At 36.5% G+C, this 27,305-nt stretch overlaps 2 protein-coding genes across 19 annotated transcripts in view; one reads left to right on the forward strand and one right to left on the reverse strand.

The window, feature by feature from the left end:
• Nucleotides 1-2,536: 2,536 nt before the first annotated feature.
• RNF146 (ring finger protein 146) lies at nucleotides 2,537-24,344 on the forward strand. Of its 12 annotated transcripts, none has more exons than XM_063707842.1 (6): nucleotides 2,765-2,879; nucleotides 16,199-16,308; nucleotides 16,484-16,579; nucleotides 18,264-18,372; nucleotides 22,029-22,156; nucleotides 22,594-24,344. In XM_063707842.1, exon 6 carries the CDS (start codon nucleotides 22,595-22,597, stop codon nucleotides 23,678-23,680), a length of 1,086 nt encoding a protein of 361 aa, XP_063563912.1. In that variant the 5' UTR covers nucleotides 2,765-2,879; nucleotides 16,199-16,308; nucleotides 16,484-16,579; nucleotides 18,264-18,372; nucleotides 22,029-22,156; nucleotide 22,594; the 3' UTR covers nucleotides 23,681-24,344. The 12 variants fall into 12 exon arrangements, with proteins under 12 accessions (XP_055247240.1, XP_063563912.1, XP_063563911.1 ...); XM_063707841.1 differs by lacking the exon at nucleotides 16,484-16,579 and adding an exon at nucleotides 20,078-20,144; XM_063707846.1 differs by lacking the exon at nucleotides 16,484-16,579 and adding an exon at nucleotides 20,078-20,144 and having other exon boundaries at nucleotides 18,319-18,372.
• A 1,414-nt stretch (nucleotides 24,345-25,758) lies between these two features.
• ECHDC1 (ethylmalonyl-CoA decarboxylase 1) overlaps nucleotides 25,759-27,305 on the reverse strand; it is a 53,869-nt gene continuing 52,322 nt past the window's right edge. For 6 of the 7 annotated variants that reach the window (XM_055391269.2, XM_004044658.4, XM_019029507.3 and 3 more), the window contains one exon: nucleotides 25,759-26,257. In XM_055391269.2, coding sequence (XP_055247244.1) covers nucleotides 25,849-26,257 — 409 coding nt within the window. In that variant the 3' untranslated portion in view covers nucleotides 25,759-25,848. The remainder of the gene's footprint in view (nucleotides 26,258-27,305) is intronic. The other variant, XM_063707849.1, reaches the window with a different exon arrangement.

Below are 27,305 nucleotides of genomic sequence, written 5' to 3' on the forward strand. Positions count from 1 at the left end.
ATTTAAGCAAATAATTTGAAGTTTTGGTACTTAAAATTACTGGAAACCAGTTACTCTTAATTACTGGAAACCAGCACTCTGACAATGTTGAGAGGTGCTGTCCTGTGTTATTCAAAGATATAAACTTCTATCTTTCTTTCAAGTGGCTGATGGAGGTAGGGTGTATAGTATTCCATCCATTCAATTCTGCTTTTCATATGCAACTACTGAAAAATGAGAAGTTCACTTTTATTCATATATATATATATAAATGGGGATATATATATATTCATATATATATATATATATAAATGGGGATATATATACACACTCACATACACAAATGTGGTTTTTGGGGTTTTTTGAGACGGAGTCTTGCTCTGTTGCAGTGCAGGCTGGAGTGCAGTGACACGATCTCGGGCAACTTCCGCCTCCCAGGTTCAAGCGATTCTCCTGCCTCAGCCTCCCGAGTAGCTGGGATTACAGGCGCGTGCCACCATGTCCAGCTAATTTTTTTGTGTTTTTAGTAGAGACAGGGTTTCACTGTGTTAGCCACGGTGGTATTGATCTACTGACCTCGTGATCTGCCCACTTCGGCCTCCTAAAGTGCTGGGATTACAGGCGTGAGCTACTGCCCGGCCATGTGTGTATTCATTCATTCATTCATTCATTTACTCATTCATGTAACACATATTTACAGAGAACCTCTTTAAATGTGTCAGGCACTATTCCTGGCGGTTGAGATACAAAACAGAACACACATTCCTGGCCTCCTGAGTCTTGCGTCCTAATGTGATGAGAAATATGATGAAGATTAGTAAGTAAAATAAATTATCCATTACACTGTGATAAGTATTAAAAAGTAAAGGAGGAAATATGAAATATTGGGAATGGGAAACATCATGATTTAAATTATGCTGACAAGTAGAGGGACTGACTGAAGAGTTGGACATCTGAGCACATATGGAGGGAGCATGATGGGGAAGAGTGTTCTAAGCAGAGGAAACCACAACTACAAAGACTATGAGGTTGGCAGCTTGTGGAGAGCTTTCTGGGAATACAAAGCTGGGTAAACAGTCTGTGGGGTCAAAGAGGTAATGAGGGGAGGATTTTAAAGCCATCGTTAGGACTTTGGTTTTTACTTGTGTTGGGAAGCCATAGGAGACTTTGAGCAAAGGAGTGGTACGATCTCACTTCTTTTTAAGTAGATTTATTTAGGATTCTGTATTAAGGATAGAGTCAAAAGACTAGTTCTTGGTCTACCGTAACACTATAATCCAAACAAGAGATGATGCAGATTGTAGCGGAGGTGGTAAGTAGTTGGATATACTTTGAAGGAAGAGCCAACAGGTTATATGCCAAATGCATATAAGACATAAAAGAGAGGAGTTAAAGATGGGTTTCAACAAGGAAAGATGCAGCCATTTACTGAAATACAAAGACCTTGGGTATGAGCGAGAAGGGGTTGAACTAGCTGACATCTTACAATCTGTGCCTGGATTCAAATCTCAGCTGTGTGTGTCTCTCTCTCTGTAAAATGGGAATAATAATAGTGCCTACCTCATAGTTTATTATGAGAATTAAGTGGGTATATATGAATAAAGCACTTAGAGCAACACCTGGCACATTGTTAGTTAATATTAGCATTACCTCTTCAAGCTGGAATCTTCGAGCACATATCAAATTTTAGCTATTCTCTGTTCATGGGCTGTGTAGGATAGAGGGACAAAACTGAGTGGCTAATAAGAAGATAAAGATAGAAAACTAAGCTTAAAATTAAAGGATATACACTTCAATATTTCTACATGTATAGAACAGTATTGCATACACGCGCAAGCATCACTGAACTAGATGCACCCTTCAAGAGACTGGGTTACATATTGATATATATGAATGAGAACCCTGAAATAAACTGATTTCACAGGAATAACAGAAAACATATACATTTCTATACCTATAAGGACACTGAAAACTTCCAATCCTGAATCAGTTAATGAAATCCCAAAATGCAACACTAATGCAAATGAGAAGACGCTGTCATAGAATGTTGAAATACATACTCTTCTAAAGATAAAAGGTCTGCTCTTGCACCCTCTTCATTTTCCTACAAATTAGGAAAATTTAATCAGTTCTGAAAAAGGAAATGTACATGCTAAAATGGTGAATTACTGCTAGAGTTCTGATGTTTAAAACCACAGGCTTGCGATCAAAATAACCTCTTTAATTTTAGATTATCATGCAGATTAATTTCTTTCTTCAGTTTCTCAGGCACTATTCTGTTTTTTTAAAAAAAGGGGGGATTTCAAAAGAAAACTAATACTCATTTTTTCCCCGATTAAATTGCTCAACCATTAAAAAGGAGAACAAATTGGAAAGTCCTACAGTACTCTCTCCCCTCCGTCCCCCCCCCTCCCTATTTTTTTTCTTGAAAGGGAACAAGCAGTACTTTTGCTAAGGGATCTTTAAGCCGAAACTCAGCTAGGCGCCCCAGAGCTTCCTCAGGATAGCAAAGCTGGATTTTTGAGCAGCACCACCTGCCGGTCCTACACACGTTTTACTTCCTCCACCCCAAATCTCTTTCTGCTGGAACTGCATTCTTTCAGAGCCTCTGGGCCCTAATACAAAGCAAGCACACTCTAAAGAAGCCAGAAGAATGCAAGCAGAGAAGTCGCCGCTCCCCACAGGTAAGAGAGTACCGGCAGGCAGCGGCGCGAGACAGGGGCAGAACGATGAGGCGCCGGAGCGAGCTCGCCGGTGCGGGTACGGGTGCGCGGCGCGTCGCGGCCCCTCCTCCGCGACGCGCCGGGTGGTCACGTGATGGCCGCGCGCGTTCCCGGCAGCTGCGAGCTCCGAGGCCAGAGAGAAAAGACTGCGAGGTGGCCGCAGCTGTGGCCGGAGAGGTGGGAGTCGGAGCGAGGCCCTCTCGGGGGAACAGGGTGAACGCCGGCCACTCTAGGATCCTCACTCGGGGAGAGGAGGCATAGCTCGCGGTGTCACCTCCAGCCGCAACGTACTCCGGGTCGGCCTTGCGCTCGGGGCCTGAGAGGGGCGGCGGCGGGGTCAGGGGCCGGTACGTAGATGGACGCCCTTGGGCTGGCGCGGCCCCGGCTGTCCGCGCAGAGGCGGGATGGGACAGTTCAGCCCTTTCCGCCACCCCCGCCTTGGCTGCTGGGGCAGGCAAGACGACCGTGACAGCCCCTGCGCTGCCCGAGGGCGCCGCAGCCCCTGCCCTGGGTGACGGCCGGAGCTGGTCTCGGTCCGGGTACGAGGGGCGGAGCAGCGGCCATTACTGCGCAGCCTCTTCCGCCTGAGCCCGCTTCGCTGCCTCGGGTGGCAGGCGGGTCCCTCTCCTCCCCTCTGGGCCGTGGTTTCAGGCCTTTACCCGGGGACCTTCTGGCCTCGAGGTGTAGGGGCGGCGATGGTTTTTCGGCGGTAGACTGCTCCATGTTTTCCCGTGTGGGGTCAGACAGTTTGGGCCTTGGGTCAGATCGAAGCCAGGGCGTACAGTCTGCATTTTTGCCTTTTCCCGGAGTGTCTCTGGCTGCTGCTTTCTCTTCTCTCGCTCTTCCTCCTTTTTTTTCTCCTGCTCAGTGTCTCGGTCTTGCTTAAAACGAAGAGAGCAATCCCTGCACCTTGTCCTAGTGAAGCCCAGCGCTGCATATTCTTAGTTGTTTTTGACGGCTGTTGAAGCATCGGAACAATTAAGAGATCTCAGAATATCCCTTGAGCCTCCAAACCGTCTGCATCTTAAAAGCTGAGGCTGTTGCTTTGTTCTGATTGTTGGGTGGGGAGTTCTCTTCCTACCCTCCATCCCGTCTGAAGGAGTGTGGGTCTTCCATTGTTGTCGCTATTTATTTTGCTAAGGCTTCTAAAGAATGTAAAATTGTTTTAAGAGTGGAGACGGAACCGTCCTCTCCACAGGTAAAACCTACAGGACTGTAAGTTTACACACACATCCTGGCAACTAGAATCTTTTCTCGTTAATCATTTTGGTATATGTTTTAATTTCTTTTCTCTAAGTGCCATTTTAGTGAGCACTTATTTCTCAAGTTTTGAACATTTTGTTTAAGTAATATTTTTGTAATATCGAAACAGTGTAGAACTGAGGAGAGAAGAAAGCCCAAAGATGATAGGGAACGCTTTGTTCTTTGTATGATTGGCATTTCAGGTAGTGGGCACGTCACCCCCACCTCGTGTGTGTACTTTTCAAATGGGATGTGAACGTATAATATTGGCATTCAATCCAGTATATAATTATAGAATTTGGAAGACTTAGGACATTTTAGTCAGTGAATCTATATTTAGACTTTTCAAAGACATGGCACGTAAGGACACGTGGAGAAAATGTCCCACACAAATAACAGGATTTGTGATTTTGGCTTTGCTGTTTTATGACTAGCAAATATTGTTTGTATAGAGTGTCTGGGTGCCCTAAAAACACATGAAAATAGGTCAACTAAATCTCGTTTTAAAGAGAAAACCGGAAGAGTGAACACCACTCTAAAAATAGATTTTGGATGTGTTTGTTTTGGTGCCTTGTATATCTTAAAGTGGAGGATGTTGTTCAGCCCAATCTTTCATTTAGAATTTGTGTCTCAAATGAGCCAGTGTATCATGTGGGCAGAATGGAAATACATTTAAATATTTTTTTTCTTCGCTGGTTGTTCAGAACTTGGTAGAATTATAATTATCAGGAAAACTCTCTCCAAATAGCTGGTCTTTTAGACAAGAGAAGAAAAAAGAAATAACTTTTTTTAAAAGGAGATGTCAACTTACAAAGTGTTTTGTTTCAGTCTCCACCAACCTAACTTGTCAGAGGAAAGGAACAGACTTTTTTTTTTTAAAGGATCCAAAACGATATTTTGAGTCAAAAGAAGAAAAGGATATTAAATCTTTTGTTTTCACAATATCGATCTTTTTAAAGAATATTATTTTATATGTTAACCATATACTACCAGGAAACATCTAACAGCACTGACAGTTGGGAATTCGAATGCGTATTTTTCTCCCTTGTTAGTAATAGAAGGTACTGAGAGCCTTTTCCATTCTCTTGGTTGCCTTGTGCCTGAGGAATCTGAATTTGTGAAACAACATCTTTGTGGATATAGAAACTAATTTATGTAACACTTGGCTACAACCACCTGTGCTTACTTACGGACTATCTTTAGTTTTCATGGCGTGTTACCTTTTGGGTTAATTCAAATCCAAAATGTTGTTAACGGACTGCTAATTAAAGCATTTAGAACTTAGAATTACAGAATTATAGAGTAGGATGAGATAACAAAAGACTGGGGGTTATGACTTGACCAAGGTCACACAGATAATTTGCCAAAGAGCTTTCTTATTTATGAAATGGTTGCTGGCTAAGAAACATCTGTGTGTGATATGATTAAAAGACAATATTTGTTCACTTTTACATCTCATGTTTTGAAATAAAATGCAAAGCTCACTTTTTTGTTGTTATGAGAAAAATTAAAGGGTTTAATGCGCTAGTATAAAGATTGTGAAGGCAGTAAGTAGACTGCCACATAGTAACGTCTTAAAGGGAAATGATTCTTTAAAGTATCAGACCCCATTTAGTTGAAATGAGTTTTGTCTGAAGTTTCCAAGTATGACCTATGCTTTTTCTTAGCTAATTTTTAGCAGGAGATGATGAGGGCTAAAAATTGAGACATTAGGGCATTTAGTTACATATCTCAATTTGTGACTGGTTTATAAAAAATACTAAGATGTGTCTGCTAACTCACACCTGATTTATCTACTCCTTTTATGTATATATAATTTTTTTTGAGTTGTGTACCAAAAGTTGGAACATTTCAAGTACTTTTTCTTTCTGTCACTGAGTGATTTCATGTAGAACATTTACTGTTTTGTGTATTTTGAATAAATGGCAAAAATCTTATTAAACATTAGCTGTTAATAATTGGAAAAATACAGTAAGTCTTCAAATATTTATAATTGATATTTGTCTTTGTTTTATATGTATTTATATTGATCTTATATGCTCATCTTTTTCTTTGATTAAAGATAATCGCTTGCTTGAATCTATTACCTGAAAAAAACTCTTGACTTTGATCTTGTGACTGACTTGAAAAGTGGGAGTATGAGTATTTTGAGTTGTTACAAATTATAAATGGTACAATATTGCTTCATTTTTAGTTGTATTTATTTTTCACTTATTTGAATGGGTCAAGATTTAAATTCATTGATAATCCCTAAACCCCTTTGTGTATTTTTAAGTTTTACCTGTCACTGTTTTTTTTCTCCAGAATTGTTAGGGGCAAAGTATCTAATTTGGTTTTAGACTTTTTCTTTTTTTTATGTTACCTTCTTCATACATCATCATATTAAGTTTGGTGTAAAATTTACAGGTCATTCATTCCAGTAGGAATTATGTATGTTTGAGTTATTTATGTTTGGCAAATTAATTCTGGCCTGTAGTTGAAATCATACTGTTCTGTTTTACATCCCCCTATTGGTTAAAATAAAAGCATCCCTTCTCCTCCAACTTTAAAAAAATCTTTGGTTTCAAATAATGTGGGAGTTTTCTGAGGGCTTCTTCACATGACTGTTATAAGTATTACATGTATGCCCTATTTTGTGCCCAGTTGAAATTATAGTTGACTATTGAACAAAGGTTTGAACCGTGTAGTTCCACTTATATAATACTTTTTTTTTCTGCCCCTGCCACCCCTGAGAGAGCAAAACCAATGTTTCTTTCTCCTTCTCCTGAAAAAGATGAAGGCCTTTATGATGATCCATTTCTACTTAATGAATGTAAACATGTTTTTCTTCCTTATGATTTTTTTTTTTTTTTTTGAGATGGAGTCTCGCTCTGTCATTAGGCTGGAGTGCAGTGCTGCGATCTTGGCTCACTGCAACCTCCACCTCCCAGATTCAAGAGATTCTCCTGCCTCAGCCTCCCAATTAGCTGGGACTACAGGTGTGTGCCACCATGCCCAGCTAATTTTTGTATTTTTAGTAGAGACGGGGTTTCACCATGTTGGCCAGGATGGTATTGATCTCTTGACCTCATGATCTTCCTGCCTCAGCTTCCCAAAGTGCTGAGATTACAGGCGTGAGCCACCGCACCTGGCCTCCTTACGATTTTTTAAATAATGTTTTCTTTTTTTTAGTTTATTGCAAGAAAACAATATATAATACAACATACAAAACATATATTAATCCACTGTTTATGTTATCAGTAAAGCTTCCAGGCAATAGTAGGCTATTAGTAGTTAAGTTTTTGGAAACTGAAAAGTTTACATGGAATTTTGACTGCACAGGGGGTAGACACTCTTAACTCCTCACATTGTTCAAGGGTCAACTGTATAAATTCTCAGAGTTAATAGGTGATGGGTCAGTTTGGCAGAATTGGGGCTACCTAAACCCATTAACTTTGATTATAACAGAATATGCAGTTTTCTTTTTTAATCTGTCTTCGGCAAAAGTCTAGGTAAATTAACATTGAATTCATTGTCTCTATTAAACAATTCCTGTAGTGACTTGTCAGTTTTGTATTTAACAAGATTAATATGCAAGACATTCTAGACCAGCATTGCCCAGTAAAGTAGCCACTAGCCACATGGAGTTATTGAGCACTTGACATGTATCCAGTCTGAATTAAGTTGTGCTGTAAGTGTAAAATACACACTGGATTTCAAAGAAGTATGCATACGCTTAGCCAAGAACATAAAATATTACATTAACAATTTATATTGAAACATACTGAAGCAGTAATGTAGAAACGTTGGATTAAATAAAATATTATTGAAATTAATTTTACCTGTTTGTTTCTATTATTATTTTTGTAGAAATGGGGGTCTCACCATCTTGCCCAGGCTGGTCTATAACTCCTAGGCTCAAGCCATCCTCTTGTGTCACTACCCACAAAGTGCTGGGATTACAGATGTGAGGCACCATGCCCCGCCTCTTTTTATGATTAATGTGGCTAATAGAAAATTTGAAATTGCGTACGTGGCTTGCATCATATTTCTATTAGATAATACGTGACCTTTTCTGTGAGAGACAATACATTGTAGAAAGACATTTTTAAAGGTAAATTTGAATTTGAATCACATCTCCCAATATTGATGGCTTTGACTTTGGGTAAGTCATTTAACTTCCTGAGCTTAGGCTTCCTCATTTGTGAAATAGGTATAGTCATATTTCACAGGGTTGTTTTGAGGATTCAGTGACATGGATTTGGTAGTGTTTCACTAACTAATATATGCGAATCACTTGGAGATCTGGTTCTGTAGGTCTAGGGTGGCACTTAGGATTTTCATTTGTGAAGAGCTCCCAGGTAGTGCTGATAGTACTAGTTGGGAATCCCAGTTTGTTTGTATAGCTAGGATCTAGAGCATTATGTTAGTTTTAATTCATTTTCCTTCCCCAGCGTTTATCCAGTTAGTCTGCACTTTGAAAAAATTATTCATGAGGATATAGAAATTGAAAAAGTCACCAAAGCATGCAAGATTTACTAAAATTATATGAACTATGGACTCTTAGGGCTGCTGTAGGATTCCTGTTTACATCTGTTAAGTTTTTTTGTCTGCTTTTATCTGGAGTCACTTTTATTGGTTGCATAAGATGGCTAAATCTCGGCCAAGAAGAACCTGGTTATGTTGTTCTACACAAATGTATTTTTAAAAGATAATGCATAATTAGAGGTGAAATAAAAGAATGCTCAAAGATAATAAGAGGGCAGTACAATTGACCCTTGAGCAACACGGGGTTAAGGGTGCCAACCCCTTGCACAGTTGAAAATCTGAGTATAAGTTTTGACTTCCCCAAAATTTAACTACTAATAGCCTACTGTAAAGTCAGTTAACACGTTGTTTGTTATATGCATTACATACTATATTCTTAGAGTAAGCTAAAGGAAAATAAATTCCTAAGGAAGAAAAAATACATTTACAGTACTGCATTTACCGATACTGTGTTTATGTTACCTGTTTATAAGGTGTCTGTCTGAAATGATGGGTAACTGCAGCTGCAGACCCATCTAGGGTGTGTACCAGGTAATTTAACTTCTTGTAATGGCATGACTTTTCTTGGCTTCTTGGGAGCACTTCTAGCATCACTAGTGGCACTTCACATGGGTCCCATGGTGTTATTCAAGGTTTATGGTATTGTACTAAACATGAAAAATACACAAGAACAAGAGATTACGTTTTACTCCAATACATGCAGAGATGATTAGTATCCACAGCATTTTAAGTGGAAATTCATAATAGCAATAGGAAATTATTACAGTATGTACTACAATTAATTTTATACAGCTATGATTCATACTGCATCTTTACATTTGTTTAAATTTCTTGTACCACCTCAAGTGGCACCATATGTGTCTGTGTTTACTAAGTTTTGATACACTTTAACTTCTTATAATTTCTCTATATTTTATAATACTAAATGATAAAATAGACTATATATGTTTTATGCATTCATAATATACCTAATTTTTTCTTTTCCTTTTTTTGATGTTTCAAGACTACATGATTCATCTGCAAGTTTTTTCAAATTGTCACAAATCTCCAAAAAAATTTCCAACATATTTATTGAAAAAACTGTACGTATATAAGTCAACTGGTTCATTTCCAACCTGTGTGGTTGAAAGGTCAGCTGTATGAGGTTATCGTCAAAGATCTTTAAAGAAAGAAATGAAATCATCAATATTTTGAAAATTAGAGAAAGCCATTTCTAAAGGAATCCTAGAAATGACTTCAGGCCAGAATTAGAAAAAAAAAATTGAAGAAATAGGCTAAATAAATATGTTTTTGGCTGTGTTCTTTTGAAAATGGCATTAATGTAAAGAAAGATACTGGAATGTGAGTTATGGTCACTGATACATTCTTTTGTTTACTGCTAAACAGAACTGGACTAGAGGAGTGTAATGAGGGCAAGGATGTTCTTTCTGTTGAAGGAGAAAGTTTATATTGATGGAAAGTCATTATTCATAGATACTTTGCTGTTATTTCAGTACTATTAAGTAAATAGTTCTCTGCTCCTGGGTTTGTGTGTGTGTGTGTTTTCTTTATAAGGGGCTTTTTCAAATAATTTTGCTATTGATAAGTTACTTGAATTTAATCATTAGTCTTCAAATAAGGAAAGCAGAATGAGAGAATGCATCTCCTTGAATTAACCAGATTTTTTTTTAGTACCTTTGTTCTAGTGGATATGTAGCAAAGCTTTTACTTTAATATTTGTGGCTATAGCTTTATTTCAGCTATGTGAAATAGTTTTATAGGAAAGATCACAGCTTATTTGGGTGTTCAAATATGGGTTCTTTAGAGGATTTTTTTGTACTTATTTTGAAGCTGCTTTGTTTCAGTTAACTTAGATTCCTTTAAGAATCAACTTTTGTTTCGGAGATAAAATATTTATGGATAAGACCTAAGTAAAGTAAGTGAATAGAGAGGAATAAATTAGATTGGTTACAGATAATGTGTAAATGCATTCAGGAGATAAGGAGAATTAGAAACAAGGACTTTTTTGTGTATTTCTTAGGAATAAAATGGTACCTTCTACACATCTCAATTATTAAAGTACAAATAGTGATTAAACGAAATTTTTAGAAGAAATGTTTTAATTGAATCTTCACACTAGAGGTTTTAACATTCAATCAATTAGGTTCTGAGAAGGATGGATTGGTACATCTTAAAAGACTTGTAAGATAGCGAAGGATAGGCAGTGCTAATGACCAACAGCAACACTCAGCAGGACTTTGTGGACCAAAAAACTTCAAGTTAGAATTGTGGGTAAAGGCTGGGCGTGGTGGCCCTCACCTGTAATCCCAACACTTTGGGAGCCTGTGGTAGGAGCATCACATGAGGCCAGGAGTTTGAGGTTTAAGTTACCTGCAATCATACCACTGGACTCCTGCCTGGTTAACAGATGCTGTCTCTTAAAACAAAACAAAAAACAGAATTGTGGGTAAAGTAAGAGCAAATTGACTTTTGAGTGATGGTCCAAAAACCTTTGTGATGGGTAAAGGGTAGAATGTCTGTATAATTTTTCTGAACTGGAACACTTGTTGGGAGACCAAGGGCAAACTGGACAGATGCTGGGCTGACCTATGTGGTCATCCTAGTGAAGAATCATAAGCTTTATTGGGGAAAGAGCTTTGTGAAGCTGTTTTGGCTGTTCAGAAACCCATCTTGGTTTATGCTTAGATTTTTATCTCCATTTTGGAGAATTCATTGACAATGAACAATAGCTGGGTAAATGATTTTCTTGCCAAAAGATACAAAGATGGGTTGAATTTTATATTTGTAAATGTAGGAACTCCTTTAGATTTTAAGTTATATAAAGCAAGGATTAGAACTTAGATATTTTTATGTATCTTACAGATTCCAGCTTGAGTTCACAATTAGAACTCAAGTGTTGTGTTATTTGAATAAATCTAATCCTTTGATATTCTGTTCCTCACAATAGTTACTTTTAGGAGTTGATTTTTCATTCATCCAAAAAATATCAGTTCAACAAAAATTGATTGACAATTTACTAGCTATTTAAAGATATAAAAAGCTCCCTATCTTCGGGGGATTCATGATTTCACAGAAGAGTCAGACTTCACAAATGAATTGAAATTAGTGCATGTGATAAATTCAGTAATAGAAAACATACAAAATATAGAGGAGAGAACAGTTAACTTTCTGGAGGTAGTCAGAGAAAATGGTAGAGATAACCATTTCTGTGTAATATATTAAAGAACAAGTAGGCATTCATAAGCTGTAAAAGGGAATAGATTGTACCAGGCAGGAGGAAATACAGAGCTACAAAGGGAGGTTTGCAGGACTATGAGTAATTTTATACAACTAGATTATTAATCTATGGGTGGTTGTTGAAGATAAAAAAGACTAGAGACTAGTTATTTACAGTTTAGATCTTTAAAACCTTTTAATGTTGTCCTAAGGAGCTTTGTCTTTATTGTGTAGGCTGAGGACCCAATATTGTGCTTCACATATGGAAGAAACCTGGTCCATTTTGCCTTTTAAATATATCAGTCAGTCCTAGCTACTTGGGAGGCTGAGATGGAGGATCGCTTGAGCCAAGCAGTTTGAGGTTGTAGTGAGCTATGATCATGCCACAGCATTCTAGCCTGGGAAACAGACTGTAGAGTGAGTGTGTGTGTGTGTGTGTGTGTGTGTGAGAGAGAGAGAGAGAGAGAATCTCACTCAAAGGCTTAATAAATGAGGGTGATACTGACACAAGATAATCAGGCTGAACAGTAGTCCAGGTGAGAGTTACGTGGGTTTAAACTAGGGCACTAGCAATGGGTAGAGAGTACAGGATAGATTCCAAAGGGATTAGGAATAAAAGTTGACAGAATTTATGGTGTGGTTGGTTGGGGTGGGGGAGCAGGGGGCTGTGTGGTGAGAGAAAGGACCTTCTCTTTTTCTCCATGAACACAAAGTAGTTAAGGCATGAAACCTGAGATGTCATATTGTAAGAATTATGCAGAAATGGGGGTTTGTAAAATGTGCGTATGTGAGATAAAGATATGAGGGGGCCAAGGGTTCTGTTAAGAAGTGAAAAAGATTGGGTTGCAGAATGGGCAGGAAAGGAAATGAGATCAGGAACTGGATAAAGGAAAGGAGATGGTCAAGAGATGGTAGGTCCCCATGAAATTGAAGAGCAGGTGTGGGAATGAGTAGGCTGGAAGAACCAGAGCTTGTGATCTGAGAGTCGGATTAAGATTTCAGAGAGGCAGCAGTTTAGGTGACAACTAGCTTCAAATGTGATTATAATATTTGGTTGCTGGAGAGTAGATTAATTTCTTCAAATTTAGGATTTAAGGAACTGAAAATTGAGGATGGTGTTTCTCAGATTGTATTTGAAGGACTAAGGCATGAGTACCACCTGGGGTGAGATTCCTAGGTTTAAACCTATGTCTGCTGGCCTAGAATTTCTAAGGGAAGGGGCTGAGAATATGTATTTCTAACAAGCAATTTCAGTGATTCTGATGAATAGAAGTTGGGACAAGTTTAAGAACCTGTGCAATAGGTGTTGGATGGTTCATTTTCAAGGCTATTTAAATAGGCTGATAGTCATGTCAGGAGTTAGGATGAAGAGGATGATCAGTAGTGAAAAGATGACATTAATCCCTTACAGGTGGTGAGAGAGCAGTTTTAGGGGATTATGGGGTATGTTAAAGTCAGTGTGATAGAGACTTGAAAGAAAAAGTAATGATGTTGGAGCAGTAAATTGTCTCCTCCTGTCCTATATATAGGGAGTGTATGAAAATGTGCAGTTTCTGTTTGGTGTAGGCTGCAGCAAGGAAATGAACATAGACTTCTTTGATGCCATTGAAGTTGTAGGCTCCTTGAAGTTGGTGAAAGGGTTGAGAGGAAAGTCAAAATAGTGGAGTCCATTTCATCTAAAGTCAGAGTAAAACAAAAAGGTTACTTATAAACCTTGTTTAGTCAGTATATTAGGCAGTGTTCTCTAGAGGGACAGAACTAATAGAATATATATATGAGTTTATTAAGTATTAGATTACACGATCACAAAGTTCCACAACAGGCTGTCTGCAAGGAGCAAGGAGAGCTAGTCCGAGTCCCAAAACTGAAGAACTTGGAGTCCGATGTTCGAGGGCAGGAAGCATCCAGTACAGGAGAAAGATGTAGGCTGGGAGGCTAGGCCCATCTCTCTTTTTCACATTTTTCTGCCCGCTTTATATTTGCTGGCAGCTGATTAGATTGTGCCCACCAGACTAAGGGTGAGTCTGCCTTTCCCAGCCCACTGACTCAAATGTTAATCTCTTGGCAACACCCTCACAGACACACCCAGGATCAATACTTTGTATCCTTCAATCCAATCAAGTTGACACTCGGTATTAACCATCACAGTCAGTTACTTTTGAAAGTTCTCTGATTTTAAAACAAATTGTTTGTTCTGTTAAACATTTGGTAGGATAAGTCAGCTTGTATTTAGAGGCCACATAATGGCATTAAGAATATGTTTCTTTAAACACTAGAATCTTAAGATACCGTAGGGAGATAGATGCCCATAGTATGAGAGCCACATGGAAATAAAAGAAGATTCAAGTCTCTTCTATCTTGTGTTTACTGTGCGATCTATCATTTCTTTAGTTATCATGTGTTCTTGATTATTCTGTGTAATATGATGTGCGTCCTGTAGTGGACATGGTGAAGTGGAGATGGAAATACTAAATGAGAAGAAAGAAGATTAATGACTGAGATGGTACAGGTTTTTAAGAGTACAATTCCATGTAGTTAATTTCATTTACAATGTTATGCAACCATCACCATTATAGATTTTCCACAACTTTTTTTTAGCATTACAAACAGAAACTCTGTACCCATTAGGCAATAACTCTCCACTTTCCTTCCTTCAGTCTCTGGTAACTTCTGATACCTTCTGCTTCTATGAATTTGCCTATTCTTGATATTTCATGTAAGTGGAATCATACAATACTTTTCTGTATGTGGCTTATTAGTATGTTTTCAAGGTTCATCTATATTGTAGCACATATTTCTTTTTATTACTGAATGATGTACTGTTGTATTTATAGACCACATTTTGTTTATCCATTCATCTGTTGGTAGATACTTGAATTGTATCCACCTTTTGCCTAATATTTCCGCAGTGAATATTGGCATACAAGTATCTGAGAACCTCTTCAATTCTATTGCTATATCCCTGGGAGTGGCATTGCTGTGTTGGCTTTTTGAGGAAGCAACAAATTATTAATTCACAGCAGCTACACCCTTTTACCTTCCTACCAGCAGTTTTCAAAGGTCCTATTTTTCTACATCCTCACCAACACTTATTATTTTTACCTTTAAAAAAGTTGTAGCCTCCTTATAGATGTATCATTGTGATTTTGATTTACATTTCCCTAATTACTAATAATGTTAAGGATCTTTTTGTGTGTTTATTGGCCATTTGTATATCTTCTTTAAGTTCTTTACTCATTTTTTGCTCACTTTTTAATTGGTTTGTCTTTGTTGTTGAGCTGTAGTTCTTTACATATTCTGGATATTAAACCTTTATCAGATACATGATTTGCCAAGATACTCTCCCATTCTGCAGTTTGTCTTTGTATTTTCTTAACAGTGTCTTTTGATGCACAAAAATTTTAAACTTATATAAAGCCCAATTTATTTCCTGTGTTTCTCATGCTTTTGATGTCATATCTAGGAATCCATTGCAAATCTAAGGCCATGAAGATTTGCTCCTGTGTTTTCTATTAAGAGTTTTATGGTTTTATTTCTCATATTTAGGTTATTGATTCATTCTGAGTTAACTTTTATATATAGTATAAGGTAGAGGTCCAGCTTAATTATTTTACATGTGGAAATCCAGTTGTCCCAACAACATTAGTTAGAGGTGCGTCTTTTCCCCCATTGAGTAGACTTGACACCCTTTTGGAAAATCAGTTGGCTATTGATGTATGAGTTTATTTCTGGACTCTCAATTCTATATCATTGGTGTATTTATCTATCCTATGCCAGTACCAAACTGTCTTGTTACCTTAGCTTTGTAGTAAGTTTTGACATTGGATTTTTCAAAATTGTTTGGGTTACTTAGGGTCCTTTGCAATTCCATATGAATTTGAGGATTGCTTTTCCATTTCTGCAAAAAAGGTTGTTGGAATTGTGATAGGAATTATGTTGAATCTGTAGATCACTTTGGGTAGTATTGTCATTTTAATATGTTAAGTCTTCCAATCCATACATCACTTGTCTATTTACTTAGCTCTTCTTTAATTTCTTTCAGTAATGCTTTATAGTTTTCTGTGTACAAGTCCTTCACCTCCTGGGTTAAGTTGATTCCTGGCTATTTTATTCCCTTAGTTACTTTATGAATGAACTGTTTTCTTGATTTCTTTTTTGGATTGTTGTCTCCTGGTGTATCAGAACACAACTGATTTTTTTGTATGTCAAACTTGTAACCTGCAACTTTGCTGAATTTGTTTATTAGCTTTCTTGGGGATTCTATGAGATCTTCTATCTAGAGAGAATAGACATAGTTTTACTTCCTCCTTACCAGTCTGTATGCCTTTATCTCTTTTCCCTAATTTGCTCTGCTAGAACTTACAGTCATGTTGAATAGCAGTGGTAAAAGCATGCATCTTGTCTTTAATTTTTCCCACTTTTAAGATAAAGTTTTCCACTGAATTTTGTGAAAGGATTATACATAATTAACTGATTCTCTTGATCTTAATTACTCTTTTTTTCTTTTGCAGCACAAAGAATGAACCAGCAGTGGAAGAGAAAATGCTGTAAGCTGGCTGACTGCTGGTGAAGAAAATGCTTTATTTTTGTGGCAGGCATCTGTGGGATCTGTAATAGAAATGTAAGTGTAGCATCATGGTTTTTTTCAGTGCTGCAGTAAATTAAATGGATTGGTTTAAAGTGTGGTAAATTGAGTATCTGTCATATTTAGTTTTAATTATATTAAGTGAGCATTTTCTTTTGACTTATAGGTGCTTTATTAACAATTTATTTACATTAAGTTATCATTAATGTAGATTTCCAAGTCTCCTCAAAAGGAAAAGTCTCTATAAGAAAAACTGAAGACACAGGAGTTTGCTCAAAGAACGCTAAAATACTGCAGAGATCTCCAGGTCCTCTGGGTTCTACCTTCTTTTTACATAATAATTTTCTTAAATAACTAAGCTAGGCAAGTAGTACTAGCTTTTATAAATAAGACAGACTACTAGGTTATAAAAACTCTAGTTACTAAAAACTTGTTTCACTAAATTAAAGGAATTTCTACATAATTGATTTTTTTAATGTAATAATACATCATTGCATTTTATTCATATCACTTCACTCTGATCCCCAGTTTTACTAGTTGTGCTTTCATCATTTATCTTTGCATGGTATGCTTTAAAGTGTTACACACTACCTTGGATTTGTCCATATTTAACTTCACCATATTGATGAAACATTTTTCACTATGAATATATTTCTGTTTTCTAAATTCATATAAGCCCTATGCAACTTGATGTCATTCATGAAAAATGTAGTGAATATTTTATTGACTTTTAATTACAGTGTTTTTCTTATTAGAGCAAGAGTGACCTTGGTAGATGCTATTTCACGTTTTCCTAGTTTGACATAAAACTCTTGCTTTCTACTCTTCCAGTATGATACTGGTTACATGTAATGATACGTATTAACAATAATTAATTTATTATTAAAAGTATGACCATATTATTTTTATTCAGTATTGAAAATTTGATAATTGAAAAATGATACTAATAAGCGTTTGTCTTTAAAAATATATATTTTATTTACTCCTGTCCATTTATCTATCTGTATACATTTTTTAAAATCTTAATAGGTCAGATAGTCTAAGTGCTGGTCATCAAGGAACTTACTGTGATCCAGTAAATGAGACATGTATGTAATTAACAAACAGTGGAATAGATGCCATATTAAGGTAACAATAAGATGCTATTGAAACTGAACAGAGGAAGAGATTAATTTCATCTGAAGGGTTCAGAATGAACAGAATAAGTTTCACCTTGCCTTCAAAGAATGAGTAGAATTTTAACAGTCAAAGAAAATTAGGAAATATTTTTCAAGCCAAGGGAATGAGGAGGGAAACAGCTGCCTAATCATCAACACATTTTAGAGGAGTCAGGGAACAGTAATATGTGGGAAGGCAGGGTAGGAGAAGGAGACTTCAAAATAAGTGCAGGGAATGAACATTTATTTAGTACTTACTATATTACCAGATTTTACATTTATTTAACATACAATCAATCTTAATTGATTTCGATACTTAGGGACAGAGTATATTGATCAGTCTTGGAGGAGTTAGGGGACAGTACTAACTAGATGTTGAGGGGTTAGCTTTGTAAACAAGTAGCAGTACCCCATATTGAGCCAGGAGGAATAATGATAAGACAGAGTAAAGGTAAAGATAGATTTTCAGGATTTATTTTTGACTTACCTAATTTCTCAGTGATACAGGTGTTAGTATATCGATAAACTAGGAGGGAGAAGTTTTATGATAGTCTCTGGGGAATAGGGAAAGAAAGATGTCTTGGCCGAGTAAAAGTTTACTGGGATTGATGGTGTTTAGGAAATCAAAATAGCTATTAAGTGTGTGGGGTTCACAACTTTTGCACCACACAAAACTGAATTGTATGGTGAAATTTTTGTCACTTAGAGTAACTTGCTTGATTATTCTTTTTTGTGAATGTCTCCCTTGTTGGCTTTTGTGGTGGTGGTCTATCTTTATTTCCTGTTCTTCTCTGACCATTCCTTACACCCCTTCCTGGCTATTTTACCTCACAGATATTGGAGTAATTCAAGATTCTGTGGTTGGCCCTTTTGACTGCTCTCTCTACAGGTTTAATTTGGGCATTTACTCATTTTCATGGCTCCAAGGACCATGTATGTGTTGGTGAGTCACCAGACTTTTTTCAGCTCAGATTTATTCTTGGAGTATCAAACTAGTAAATTCAGCTGTCATCTACCTATCTCCACCTGGAGACCTTAATAAAATCATTATGTCTGAGACAGAACTCTCCTCAAATTCTGAATTTTGGTGAATGTGTCACCATCCATCAGTAACCAAATGCTTTCATTTCTTTTTTCCTTAGCATTCTTCTATTCTATTGTTGGAAACTTACATCAGCACCCTCCCTCTAATTATCTTATACTTGCATTACTACTTGGATATTCTAGTTTCCCTTTCGCCATACCTCCTCCTGCATTACCAAACTTTCCTCCAACCTGCTGTTCAAATGGTCTGGAAGCTACTAAACTGGCTGTTATTTCCTGACGTAAAACCTTTCAGTGAACTCCTCTTGTCTCATTAGTGGTTCATATGTGGACCAGCTTCATAGAAATCCTTAAGCCCCTTGAAATTATATGTAGGATTGTTCCCTTTTTGTGTGTCTGTAATTGGATTCTAAATTCAGACTTTAAAAATCTGATTTTTAATATTTGGAGTTTTTATTGCTAGCTAAAAATTTCTTGAATACTACATATACTAAAGATCTTTTTTGCTTATAATAATTTTGCCTTTCATTTGACTAGTTGTCCAAGAAGTTTCAAGGAAATCTGAGTTCTTGGAGATTTCCACTAACTCTGCCCATACCCCTCTATATTTTGTCTTCTTGAGAAGAAGACTTAGTATTAATAGACTCTTATTAGTCTGGCAGAAATATTTCACATGGTTTATCTATTGGAAGAAGGGAATTTATACTTAAAAGTTGGAATATCACATGAAGAATTCAGTAAAAACGTCTTTGAAAGTAAATGATGTATTATACTTATTAATAGAATTGGACTAACGTCACTCCAAATTTCTGTGTATTAAATTCTTAGTTTAGTAAACTGGAAATAAATTCCCTTTTTCAAAATTAGAATTTTCTGAGACATTTATGAGATAGGGAATACCTCTTTTGATTAGCATTAATACTTGGCTCTACACAAAGGGAGGGGAAAAGCTTTCTTATTTACATACTGGTATGATCATCTGCATACATTTAGTCTCCCACCTATTTTAAGATCATTGGAACTGCAAAACAGAGACTGTGTAGGGTAGATTAAAATGGTTTTTTAAAAAACCTTGAAGTATGTCTTATAGGTAGACTAGCAGTTTGGCGTTACTTTGTGTCTATCTTGTTACACATTTTATCTCTCTTACTTATTGCATGTGCCTCATTCAGAATTAAATAAGAAATATCACTAAGTTTTTCTGCCCATTTGTTAGTTGGTGATAGACTAACAGTATACTTGATGGGCTAAACAGAATCAGAATTTATAAATTGCTATGGCAAATTGATAGTTAAGAGTGCTTCAGATGAAATAATGACCATTTAGCTGTTTGGTGTCCATTGTTTGCAGATTAACTTTGTCCAACTTCACTTCATTCTGATGATGGAACCAAAATACCTGCACAAACAGGATTGTTTTGCCTTTCCAATTATGTTATTATAATTCATGCCTTCTCCTGGGATGATTGTAATTGCTTTCTTAGTTTTGAAATTACGTGTTTCGGTTTATTCATAAATGCAAAAGTAAGAGTCATGCAAAATATTAATCATATTAAGTAGGGTGGAGGATAATGTTTTTAGGTTGAAAACTTTTTTTTTCTGTAGATAAACGAGCTGTATGTGATGGAAAACTGACTTCTTGGGCCCATTTTACTTAAAGCAAATACAATAGGTTTGGAATTATGTATTTAAAAGCATGGCATTGGTCCACGTGACATGTTGGGTGTCTTGTTTACATTTTACCAGACTCTGTTTTTATTTATGTTTTCAATTTATGAGCCTGTCCTTTGTTCATAAGGTACTTAGATGGTTTAAGATGTAGACTTCTTATATGAAGATGTTGCTGTTGTTTTTCCAAAGTAATGGTGGTCATCAGCCCATTTTTCTATTTAGTCTCATGAATAGAATCATGAGTAGAATCTTTCTTAAATTATTACTTGTAAATGGATCACTTTCTTGTTTTCTTTTTCTTAATCGGAGCTTTAAATAAATATGGAACTTGGAACAAAAAGATTTTCAGGAATTTTATGGAAACTAACTTTTTTGACCTAAATTGAAAGGGATGAAAGTTTCTGAAAACCTAACAAAATGTGTGCACAGCCAATTCTTTTAGGGGAGGAAATAGGCAGGGAATGTTAATTGGCTATTTTAAAAACATATGCCTTCTTTTGTAACTTATTGTTGTTTCAAGTTATAAGATCTTGAAGGCAAGTGTTTATCTCAAAATATTTGAAAGCTTTTATAGTGCTTAACATGCTAAGACGTCCTATTAGGGTTTACTTAGAACAAGCTTATCCAACTTGTGGGCCACATGTGGCCCAGGATGGCTTTGAATGCGGCCTAACACAAATTCATAAGCTTTCTTAAAACATTATGTGATTTTTTTTTTTTAGCTTATCAGCTATCATTAGTGTTAATGCATTTTATGTGTGGCCCAAGACAATTCTTTTTCTTCCAGTGTGGCCCAGGGAAACCAAAAGATTAGACACTCCTGACTTAGAACTTTCCATAGGTTAGGAAAAAGTTGTACTTTCTTGATGTCTATAACCTAGAATTTCTGGTAAAGGAATTGATTGGAAATGTTATTAAAAGTTGAAAATAATTTGGAAATTAAACATTTTAGTGATCAGTTCTTCCATTGAGACTGTGTTGGTTCCTTTACTAGATATGTGCCATCTTTTTAAAAACTTACTGTGTTGCTTCCTTTATTAGAAAATTGCCATCTTTTTGAGCCTTGTCTATTGAGGAACCAAGAACACAGAAAAGGCAGTAAAAAGAAAAAAAAGGATTGTTTTAAGATTGAATGTGCTGTGATGATAGCCTAGGATTATTGTTTTTCAATTTTTGATGAGCATAAGCATTCTTGTTGACTATATCTTTTGTAACTACTGACCCATTTAGAATGGCAGAATTAGCTGGCAGAGAGATTGTCATTCATTTTAAGCTTCCAATCTCTGACATCTTCATCTTCATTTCTCAGTCTTTTTTACTTATCAGTGGTTTACTCCATTATTTTCTCCCCTTTTAAAATGTCTTTTTTTTTTTTTTTTTTTACCATGGGGAAAAAAATTAGATGTTTCCTTGGCAGGGCACAATAACACAATAAGGCTTTCATGACTTAGCTTTTGATTACCTTTACACCTTCATCTCCTGCTCTTCCATTGCTTGTATGACTATTTGACTCAGTGTCTTGCATGTGCTTCTGCCTGGAATCTGCTCCACTGCCCAGCCCCTCTGAATGAACACTAAACTTTCTAACCTATGTCCATCCTCTCATCTCTCTCTTACTGTTATTTTAGTAAGTATGTTAACACATTTTGATTATGCAGGAATCAGGCCATATTGTAGTTATCTGCATGTATGTTTCCTTATTTAACAGAGTAGTTGTGTGTCTTATTTATCTTTAGACCCATCAGTACTTAGTATTGTATCTGGAACATGGCAGGTGTTTAGTAAATGTTTATCTGAATCAATAAGGCAGAAATTATAAATTTTATGTCAGTGTTTAAGCTAGATACATCCAATTTGACAAATCTTTTTTCTTCTTCCTCTTCAGGGGATCTTCAATATTCATGTTATTTTCTCCTTTGGTCTTATATGATTGTTACCTTTATGAAGCTTTAGTGATTACAAAGCACTTTTTTTGTCCATTTTTACCTGAGCTTTGTAAACTCTGATTTGCAGGTAAGGAAATTTAGACTAATGGTTTAACTGAGTGCCTAAGAGCACATAATTAATAAAGGACTCTAAAACTCAGATTTTTAGATTTCTTGTCTAGCATTCATTTCACTGTATAATAGCTGCCATGATTCAAGGTATCCTTTTCCCCTCACTGGATGCAGCTTTTCATTATATAGTTCTTCAGTGTGTTTCTCCAGGGCTGATCTGTAAGTGCACTGATGGAATTTTTATACATTCCCAAGGTATGTACAAGTAAATGCTTACAAAAAATTTTCATCGGTTGGAGAGTTTTTCCTCTACTTTCATCTTCATATCCCCATTGTCTAGTATGTGGCTTGCATATAATGCACATCATAGGTGGTTAGTGTTTTCGTAATTGTTAAATTAAGATATTGCAAGAATTAAAACATGACTTTAATATTATATGTATTTTTTCTTAGGATGGCTGGCTGTGGTGAAATTGATCATTCAATAAACATGCTTCCTACAAACAGGAAAGCGAACGAGTCCTGTTCTAATACTGCACCTTCTTTAAGCGTCCCTGAATGTGCCATTTGTCTGCAAACATGTGTTCATCCAGTCAGTCTGCCCTGTAAGCACGTTTTCTGCTATCTATGTGTAAAAGGAGCTTCATGGCTTGGAAAGCGGTGTGCTCTTTGTCGACAAGAAATTCCCGAGGATTTCCTTGACAAGCCAACCTTGTTGTCACCAGAAGAACTCAAGGCAGCAAGTAGAGGAAATGGTGAATATGCATGGTATTATGAAGGAAGAAATGGGTGGTGGCAGTACGATGAGCGCACTAGTAGAGAGCTGGAAGATGCTTTTTCCAAAGGTAAAAAGAACACTGAAATGTTAATTGCTGGCTTTCTGTATGTCGCTGATCTTGAAAACATGGTTCAATATAGGAGAAATGAACATGGACGTCGCAGGAAGATTAAGCGAGATATAATAGATATACCAAAGAAGGGAGTAGCTGGACTTAGGCTAGACTGTGATGCTAATACCGTAAACCTAGCAAGAGAGAGCTCTGCTGACGGAGCGGACAGTGTATCAGCACAGAGTGGAGCTTCTGTTCAGCCCCTAGTGTCTTCTGTAAGGCCCCTAACATCAGTAGATGGTCAGTTAACAAGCCCTGCAACACCATCCCCTGATGCAAGCGCTTCTCTGGAAGACTCTTTTGCTCATTTACAACTCAGTGGAGACAACACAGCTGAAAGGAGTCATAGGGGAGAAGGAGAAGAAGATCATGAATCACCATCTTCAGGCAGGGTACCAGCACCAGACACCTCCATTGAAGAAACTGAATCAGATGCCAGTAGTGATAGTGAGGATGTATCTGCAGTTGTTGCACAGCACTCCTTGACCCAACAGAGACTTTTGGTTTCTAATGCAAACCAGACAATACCCGATCGATCAGATCGATCAGATCGATCGGGAACTGATCGATCAGTAGCAGGGGGTGGAACAGTGAGTGTCAGTGTCAGATCTAGAAGGCCTGATGGACAGTGCACAGTAACTGAAGTTTAAATAAAAATGTCTTCAGCTCCATGCTCAAGGTTGAAAGGGTTACCTGTACATTTCTGCCCACATAACATTATACTCATCCCTAGTAGTGCATTTTGGGAGTTGGGGTGGGAAGGGGTATGGGAAGGATAGACTCATAATTAAAATGTCTAACATGTCTCTGTTGAGAAATTTATTTAATGTAAGGAACTTGGGTGTTAATAGTTGAGAGCTGTTTAGTAATAACCCAGTTTTCCTGAGGTCTGTTTACTTTATACTTTTTAAGAACTTCTGTAGTTCTTTTGGCCAGTGTGTTTGTATTATCTGTGCATTAATGGTCCTCATCTGACTCCTGCGTTGTGTCTTATTTTTCTGCATGGATTGGCATAAGACCATTACTAAAATTTGGCACCTGTGAGATGTTTGATATTATGAGCAGGAAACATAATGTACGAATAGATGTGAATTTGGGATTTCAAAATAGATGAATAACAACTATTTTATAGTAAAGTTATTGAAATGGAAATGAAAACAGCCAGTAACTTATGTTTCAGAATGTTTGTAACACACTTCATGGCGTTCCCATAGGCTTTGCTGTCTAGTCTTACAGTTTGAGGTTTTTTTGGTCTGCATTTTTCTTTTTGATTACAAAATTTATAATTTAATAAATACTAGAGTTTATCAAAAAGTTTGTCTCTTGCTTGAGGGTGGAAAGGGTGTGGAAACATTTTGACATTTGTGACCAAAGGTCACTTAAAAAGTGGTGATTTTAATTGGTTGTTTTCAGCTTAATCACCTGCTCAGAAAAGTTTGATTTTTTTCTTAGAGATTATTTAAACAGAATCTATAGGCAGTGTGTATATAATAAATATGTATGGAAATAAAACTAAAGCCTGTGAGACTTAAAATTCCTCAAATAGCATATACCATTAATATTTTATATTTTCCTTACCATATTCATTAGTAGTCTAACACTCTGGATTAAATGGCAGACTTAACGGTGTTAGCAGACATGAATTCACTTTACACAAAATGTTGTAGACCACAAAATCCACTTTTATTTGGTAGTTTTTACATCTATGGTCAAATAGTATTGGGTTGACACAGTAATCTAGAGTTTACCTCTGAAAAAAAGTAATGTGAGTCTGTCTAACCATATTTTCCTAACTCAACAGTAGGATCATGATGGTAAGGCAAATGCAAGTTATTTTTACCATGGTTCTCAAATGTGAATTGAATGTTACAGTAGCAAATACTTTTGATCTCTTGTGATAAGTCAGAACTAGAACTTAATTCTTTGACTTTCACATTTTTTAAAAAGTGTATTGCTGGGATCATAAACATTTTATGTTGTGCATTTTTATTACATTTACTTTTGAAAGATAGTTGTTAGAAGGTTAGTTGTTTTTCAGGAAAAAAAGAAATCTGATCTAAAAATGCAAATTTATGTTGCAGGATGCTTCATGAGTCCCTTCGAGTGGTTTAAAACTACATCAACAGTAGTTGTTTATTACTAGTTGGAAATTCCAGGGCACACAAATGAATGTCCAATTGTAGAATCAGTTGACTTTCCATGTCATGGCTACCACTGTTTAGTAGATAATTTACAATAGAAAACTAATTATTGAAAAGAACAAATAAAGTTCCAAATTTGTAGTGGGTAGTGAGGTACATCTTTTTTTAAATGAAGGGCCATTTCCCATGAATTTTACTCCGGCTGTTTGGAGCAGAAGAAAATGATTGATCATACCCTTTCTTGTTTTCTTGTTCCCTGATACCTCCCCACTTTTGTTCTTTAGCAGCAACACTCAGTTATTTTGGTAAATTATTTCCAGGTAAAACAGAACAAAAATTTTATGAAAAGTAACACCAGGAATAGGTTTTGTAGAGAAGCTCTCCTTTTAAACACTGCTCTTTGGTTATAAGCTAAGAATTATTATTGGAATTGACAGCAATAATTTTTAAGCCAAAAGTGTATATGTTAGCTAAATGTTCCAGATTACGCAGTAAATACCCAAGTGAGTAATTGGCAAGAAATGAGGTAAATGAGTTCAGATATTCAAATGATTAAAAATAAGTCTGCATATTAATAGCCTTCAAAGTAATTCTGATGTTCATATTTAATATCATTTAACATTTATACATATTAGTCACTGGAGCTTTACTTGGAGTACATCCACACGAAAAACCAATTATTTATTAAATTTTCCTTTCTTAGCAATAGCCTCTAAATTTGCAGGCCCACCCCAAACTGTTCCTAAAAGATCTCTTTCGTTCTGTAATGCTTCCTCCAAATATAGCTCTCTGCCTGAACAAACAGATTTTTTCAAAGCTCTAATTACTTCCGGTGGCCCTTGGATGAATTGCTTTAGCCATTCTTGTGCCTCTTCTAGAGATTTAGTTTCATCTGAAGACTGCAAGACCTCTTCAACCATTCCTATGTTTAGAGCATTTTTTGAATCCAGTTTAAGGGCCCCACTCAACACTTTGAGAGCTTGTCTACTTCCGATTATTTCAACTAGCCGGGTGGTGCCACCCCAGCTTGGTATTATGCCCATCTCTTTGTGGACGAATCTGATCTTACTCTCTGGAGTCATTAACCTGTAAAAGAAAAAAGAAAAGCTTAATTGTAACTCTCTCTGTATGCTCTAATCATAAAGTACTACCCATTCATGATCTGATGTGAATTCTCCATAGATCTTTATAGGCAGGTATATTAAAAACAATGTTTGAAAAATATGGCTGTTTCATCTAGAATTTAATTTACTAATAGTATTTAAAACTTCCCTTTGAAAACAGTATCATTTTTTGTTGTGCTTGTTTACCCTTTGCAAACAAGAACCTTCTGTTTCTAAAAGCCCAAAGTTGATCTTTCTTAAGTGAGTGGTGACCTAATGAGAGGATGTGGATCAAGTGAAAGTATGGGAGTAGGAAATGTTAGGTGCATACTAAGAAAAACAAACCGAAAAGCATAGTAAGTTAAGCTTCTCAAAAGTCCTTAGGGGGGAAAAATGCTTTTTAAATACAGCATCTATTCAGCAAGTATTTACTAAGAACTACCAGTGCCAGGTGGTGGTTTAGGTGCTGAGACTACAGGAATGACCAAAACAAAACCCTTGTGCTCAGGAGCTGTTTTCAGTTTGGAGAGAAAGGCATTAAACCATATAAAGTCAGTGGCAATGAGTGCTTTATAGCAAAAAGAGAAAAAGAAAATGAGGCAGGAGACAAATGACTTGAGGATATGTGTGCTGGGGGTGTGCTATTTTCGATGAAGAAGGACACTGAATATTTGAGCAGCCACCTGAGGAAATGAGCAATGCAAAAATCTGGGAAAAGATGTTCCAGGAAGAAGGAATTGCAAGTGCAAAAGTCTTGAAGTAGAGAACTGCTTAGTATCTCTGGGGACGAGTACAGTGTAACTGGAACATGGGGGATAAAATGAGAAGCATACTTAACAGGCCTTAGTAAGGAGTTTGGATTTTATTTATTTTTTAAGTGTAAAGTTATTTAGAGGAGGTCAACCAAAGCATTAACATCTGACATTTTACAAGGGCTGCTCTAGTTGCCATGTGCATGAAGAGCTTATTTAGCATTTCAAAGCTCTTATACCTTTTTTTTTTTTTTTTAAGGAACTGGCAATACAGCTATT

The sequence above is a fragment of the Gorilla gorilla genome, chromosome 5 (assembly GCF_029281585.2).
Source record: "Gorilla gorilla gorilla isolate KB3781 chromosome 5, NHGRI_mGorGor1-v2.1_pri, whole genome shotgun sequence".
In the NCBI taxonomy this organism is placed as follows: domain Eukaryota; kingdom Metazoa; phylum Chordata; class Mammalia; order Primates; family Hominidae; genus Gorilla; species Gorilla gorilla.